At 34.5% G+C, this 6,178-nt stretch overlaps 1 protein-coding gene across 2 annotated transcripts; it reads left to right on the top strand.

The window, feature by feature from the left end:
* The first annotated feature begins 1,659 nt into the window (after window positions 1-1,659).
* On the top strand, window positions 1,660-4,674 carry LOC132190381 (protein SIEVE ELEMENT OCCLUSION C-like). Of its 2 annotated transcripts, none has more exons than XM_059605357.1 (7): window positions 1,660-2,055; window positions 2,190-2,279; window positions 2,421-2,729; window positions 3,481-3,569; window positions 3,690-3,739; window positions 3,831-3,889; window positions 4,053-4,674. In XM_059605357.1, the coding sequence occupies exons 1-7, from the start codon at window positions 1,864-1,866 to the stop codon at window positions 4,464-4,466; spliced, it is 1,203 nt and encodes a 400-aa protein (XP_059461340.1). In that variant the 5' UTR covers window positions 1,660-1,863; the 3' UTR covers window positions 4,467-4,674. The 2 variants fall into 2 exon arrangements, with proteins under 2 accessions (XP_059461340.1, XP_059461339.1); XM_059605356.1 differs by having other exon boundaries at window positions 1,661-2,055; window positions 2,421-2,863; window positions 3,680-3,739.
* Window positions 4,675-6,178: the final 1,504 nt, after the last annotated feature.

Genomic DNA, 6,178 nt, shown 5'->3' with positions numbered 1-6,178 from the left:
TTTCTTGAATTTCAGTGGATTTGAATTTTGAATGCGGTTAAATGATGTGAATGAGGGTTGAGAGAGACAAAAGGGTTATGCTTGTTGCCGTTGGGAATGGGTTTTTCTTTGATTCACTGATTGGTTTTTGTTTCTTTTCTCTTCTTTTTTGGCAATTTTAAAGGTTGAACGATCATTTTTCAAGTAAAATTCTATTTGTAATTGTATGGGTTTGTGAAAAAGAGACATTCAAGTTGCACGTTCCAAGGTCCCAACTATTTTACTATTTTACATTTTTAAATTTTCCTATTTTACTTTTTTTTTTTTTTTTTTAGTTTACTTGATGCTGTTAGTCTTTGATTGGATTGCGATTAATCAACGAGATGAAATTCGAAGAGCTTATACATACGGACGTAATATCTTAAAGTACCGAAATCTGAAAATCTTACTTAACTATTTTAATGTATTTTTCATTTATGCTTTCGCTATTACTTAACTATTTTAATATATTTTTCATTTCAATTAAAAAATAATAATTTATGCCTTAGCCCACCGCAAGCCAGTGGACTTTTTAGCTATGTTTGAGAAGAGCCAGGCCCGGCACTGTAGCTGAAACGGCACTGTTCCAGCTACAGTGCCAACTTACACGTGGCAGTAGAAATTGATTTTTTATTTTTTATTTTTTTAAATCAAAATATTAAAAAAAAAAAAAAAATGGGGGTGGGGAACGGGTGGTTCTTACCACCCCCTTTGGTTGTCGGCATTTATCAATTTACTTTATTGGCAAGTACGGAGCTACCCTCGTCGACCGGGTCGGCCACCCTCAATAATGGGTGGTTCACACCACCCCGTGATCGGCTGTGGTGGTTCCAGCCAATTCCCTTGGTTGCAAATGGGGTGGTCCGCCACCCCATTTTGGCCAAGCAAGGGTGGCTGAACCGGGTGGCTGGAACCAATCTCCAGCGCTCCTCATCTCTTTTTTTTTTTTTTTTTTTTTTTTAATTTTTTGATTTAAAAAAAAAAAAAAAAAAAGATAAAAAATCAACTTTTGCTGTCACGTGTCAGTTGGCACTGTAGCTGGAACAGTGCCGTTCCAGCTACAGTGCCGGGCCTGGCTCTTCCCAAACATAGCTTTTAGATCCGTCCCTGATTGGCAGCATCCTATCGCTGGCCATAGTATTATCGATTGGAATGCTTGGGAGGTTAGAAACTCTTATAGGTTTATGGAAGAACAGCTAGAGAAGCATTCAACGCTGTTAGGAATTCCAAAGACTAGAACAATCTCAAGCACAGCAATATGACCATTCCTCATCCCCAGCAAAGAGAAGAAGTCTAAGAGAACACGCGTGGCTGGTTTTTTTTTAAGTAAAAATCATATGAAGGGCAGGAAATTCGAGAATTTTTTTTTTTTTCCAAAAATATTGTCAATGAAGAGTTTGTTTACAAAAAATCTTCAAGACTTTTTTTATTAAGGCAAAGCCAAGATATATAGATCAACGTGGTCAAATAAAACCGCGTGAAACAATGTCAATAAAATACAACGGTAGAAATGGTACGTCAATGAATAAAGCAAGGAAAAGAGGGGAGCAGGTGTGGTTCTTAGATCTTAGTTTGCATTTATTTATTTTTTAAGAACTCTTGCCAGCAAAAATGTTGAATGGTTCAAAATAAAATAAATAATAATAATAATCGTTTATTACAGAATGCGTAAATTAAATCAATTAGCTTTACTCATTCCTTTAAAAACGTTGATACGTCTTCACCAGCTCCCCTTTTTTTTTCTTTGTTTTTTCTTTTGTTGTATTCATTGAATGCTTCTCTGTTCTTCCACAAAACCTTTTAGAGTTTCTAATTAACCACTCAAGATTTCCCAGAGACAATACAATGGCCAGCGATGAGATTCTGCCAATTTCCGCACAGCAACCCAGTGAGGGTAATCAGCTCCACGAGATCGTGGATCTAATTTCTGCAACCCATATTGTTCCTGCTGACGAAAAAATTGATGTCGACTCTCTTTTCATTGTCGTTAAAAACATTCTCAGGCGTTCCACCCAGATTGTCGACAATGTTTTACAGGTATATATATGTTTCTACTGTCATATTCTTCAAAAGATTTTCTCAAAGTTATGTTTAGTTATTGATGACGATTGATGGGATTAAGTTAGTATTTGAGGTTTCTTTCACTGATGATTACTTATGACTTGCTATAGGGCGATGAACCCCTGGAAAACCTGGAAGAAAAGGTGTCTAGAGCTAGCTTCGATCCACTATTATGCACACTCAAGCAACTTTCCTCTGAGGTAATTACAAAGGAAAGGAAAAATGTTAGATTTTATAATTATATTCAATATAATTCATTCAACAATGTCAGATCATTTTTATTGTATATATAGTTACATTAGCATTTTTTTTTCATAATAGTAATAAATGTGCAATTTCAGATGGCATGCGAGGCTCTAGGTGAAGAAATTGTACACAAAACAACGATGTCAATACTTAACAAACTCTCAAGCTATTCATGGGATGCTAAAGCTATCCTGACACTTGCTGCTTTTGCTTTGGATTACGAGGAGTACTTTTTGGCTCTTGTCGAGCTTCATTCATCGAACCAACTCGTTGAATCAGTGGAGATCCCTAAACATGAACCGGCCACCTTAAAGCTCTCAGACCTTCAAAAACACGAGAAAACGATTGATGAATTTACCAAAATGATCAATGACATGTTGGCCATTATGGAGATCATCTTTGAGGTGAAGAATCTATTTAATAATGATATAGAGGAGGGACGTGCAGCATCAATATTGCATGCCCCGGAGCTTGTCTATTGGATTATCATTACTGTTGTAGCTTGCACAACTCAAATATGTTGTCTCAAAAGTGACAAGTAAGTTTTTGTCCTTGACACGTACTAGGAAAATGAGGGAGATATTACAAATTTCACTATAATTCTTCTACATAAAGATTTTGTTGGGGTGCCCACCATTTTGTTGTTGTTCGATCTCATATAACCATTTTTCCCTTATTTGATTAGAAAAAAAAATATTGTTGTAATTAAAATTTGTAGTGTCTTTAGCAATGCTCCATGTATAATGTACTGTTAAATTACTATTTATCTTAAAAGCTGAAGCTTATAGGAAGAGGTAAATTTAATCACTTAATCATTAGTTTAATACTCTCCTTCACGTGTTTGAGCGTGAAATATTTAATTTAAATTAAGGGTGAATTGACGGGGTCAAAGTTCGATTCCAGAACCTTTGGCTCTGATATCATGTTAAATTACCATTTATCCAAAAGCTTAAGCTTATAGGAAGATGTAAATTTAATCACTTAATCATTAGTTTAACATGTACTACATATGCTGAAATCCTTCGTGTAGAAATCACTACCATGTCACCAATTATAAGACTTTTTGTAGATAGACACGTTGTGTTAAAATAAAATATTTGATAGATAGTATTGTCATTTTAATCTAATGCAAATGACCATGGTTGCCTGATTCAGGGACAAGACACAGGAACTACTTCCCTTCGCCAAAAATATCAAAGGCACCCTGATGAAGCTAAGGGTGACGACAAAATTAAGCGGTTTAGGTATAAGTTAGCCATATGTCCGATTTCATTCATAATTAAGGAAACATGCATAATACATATTGAATTTGTTTGTTTGTTTGTTTGTTTGTTTCTAATCAAATAAAAAAAAGCGGATTACAGATTTAATCAGCAACAAAAGAGGTTGGCACCCCAAGAACAAAGCCCAAATGGTAAACTTACATATTGAATTTGTTGCACGTGCAATATAATATCTTTAAAATGCATGGGCACAACGCTGACCCAAGATATTGTTCATTGCAGAGAAATTGAAGCCAAGGAGAATCCGTCTGCAATTCATTGTGCCACCTGGACCCTACGCGGTAAAGTCATTTTAACAACTCTCTCTCTCTCTCTCTCTCTCTCTATATATATATATATATATATATATATATATTGTGCACATATCCACGCATGTTGTTTTAAGCAAAATTCATAATGTGCCTTTACATAAAATTTGAGGTTAGACATATTTTGTACAATCAGATCGAAGAGTACACTTTCTTTTGTGGAGGCAAGGACAACAAATGGATCGAACAATTCTCCAAGAAAGTAAACGTTGTGGCTGAGGATCCGATCACAAAGGAAGCATATATTTTCATAGAGTTGTCTTGTGTTGGAAAAAGCCGCAAACTACTACAGTTTTGGAAATACACTGAGACTCGGAAGAATGAAATATTTGACTTCGGGAACTTACTTTCTTTCAAGAATGAGAGTAGATGGGCTGTGTTGACCAAAGGGTCTACAAGGGTTGTCAGTGATCATGGGATGACAATTATGAAGGTCTTGGAGGCTTTTGAGGAGTGGAAGGTGAATGTGCGTGAGAGAGGCTTCGAAATTTGCTTCAAAGAGTACTATGACAAGTTTCTTCAAAGTGGTCTCCTGCCATCGACATCCTAACCAACAATGGCAGAGTCAGAAGTTCATCTTTGAATGGGCCGAATAAAAATGTAATTACAGGATACACTTTTTTTTTTCTTTCTCTCTCTATACTATAGTTTGGACATAAATTTCCTCTAAATTGAGTTGAAGGAAATTTTCTTAAACACAGTTTAATAATTAACATGTGTCCTCTTACATATGAGAGACACATATGTTTTTTAAAATACTTAACAGAGTTCCATGGTCAACTGATCATTTATTTCTAAGGTCTAAAATTTCGCCCTCGTACACATAAAAGAGTCCAAAAGTCTCTCCCCAACTGCTCATCTCCTTTCTCCTTCTAAAACATGATATGATATGAAAAACTGCCACCAGACTACCAGAGCTGTTATTGTGGGCATATTTATTTGAATCCTGAATGAAAGTTTCAACTCGTGTACCCATGGAAAGTGAAACTTGGCCAGTTTGTGATGTAGCGGTTGAAGCCACTTGTCCACCATTGATGCTTGATCAGTTTTGTTAATAAACTGATAAGCCTCTTTGCTGTGTTGCATTGAGGCTCTACAATGTGCTATCTCATGTTACGGACATTTATAAAGAGGGAAACTGGACGTTATTGTTCAAAACTATTTGGTCTGTTTGAGTCGTTTGACTGTTTTCAAAAATAATTTTACGCTGTTTTTGGTATTTTATATATACTGGATGAATAACTCATCATTTTCCATAGCTACACGCTTGAAGCCCCCTATGGTTGGTGCTGATTCTGCTGCACAAGTTTTGAATTGGGTCCTTTTAATTACGTAGGCACGACATACTCAGAGTAGACAAGTTTTGCTACTTTTGTCAGCTAATAACATCAACCTAACATGGGCTTAAGTTGATCTAGCGGTTGATGATGCTCTCAAAGAGGATGCATCAGTTGATTGATATATATGGAAGACAAATTTTATAATTTTGGATGATTAAGAGTATGTTTGAGATTGTGTTTAAGAAATAGAGTTTTTAAGTCATTTTTTTGTCATTATAAGGCTTTTTTAACCCTTAAAAGCGTTTCTACGCTTTTTTTTTTTTTTTTTATTCTTTTTAAGTTTCAAACAAGCTACACCCAGAACCTACAACATTTCATTTTTTACAAAGGAAATGAGAGACAGAGCCAGCGCTAGCGCTCCATATTTTTTCTATAATTTGTTGCACGTACAATTTCTCTTGCTAATTTATGAGTTTCACCATTAACTTCTTGTCTTCCATGACATATCTGCCAATTAAGAGACATGTTCAATGTTAAATTATCACTTGTTTTAAAAGTTTAAGTTTATAGAAATATATAAATTTAATCACTTAATTAATACTTAAATATTTTTCTTCATATGTGCACTTAAAATTTTAATAAGTAGGGCCTAACATATAAAGTATTTGGGGAAAGTCCACATACTCTCCTCAACCTACCACCTAATTAACAATGTCTCCAAAACTTTCAATTATGACAATGTCTCCCTCCCAAAATTACCAAAAATTGTCAATGTTCCCCTCAATCACGAAATTACCCTTAGTAAAATAAAAACAAAAAATATTAAAACTTCTAGAAAAAAAAAAACTAAAAAATAATAATAATAATAATAATAATAAATCCAAGTGGTGACAAAAGTTAAAAATAAAAAATTCTCTTTCATAAGAAAATTTTTTTAAAAAAATTGAACATTTTCATTTTATATTTTTTAAATAAAAATTTC

The sequence above is a fragment of the Corylus avellana genome, chromosome ca8, assembly GCF_901000735.1.
Source record: "Corylus avellana chromosome ca8, CavTom2PMs-1.0".
In the NCBI taxonomy this organism is placed as follows: Eukaryota; Viridiplantae; Streptophyta; class Magnoliopsida; order Fagales; family Betulaceae; genus Corylus; species Corylus avellana.
This window is presented reverse-complemented; position numbering and strand designations above follow the sequence as displayed.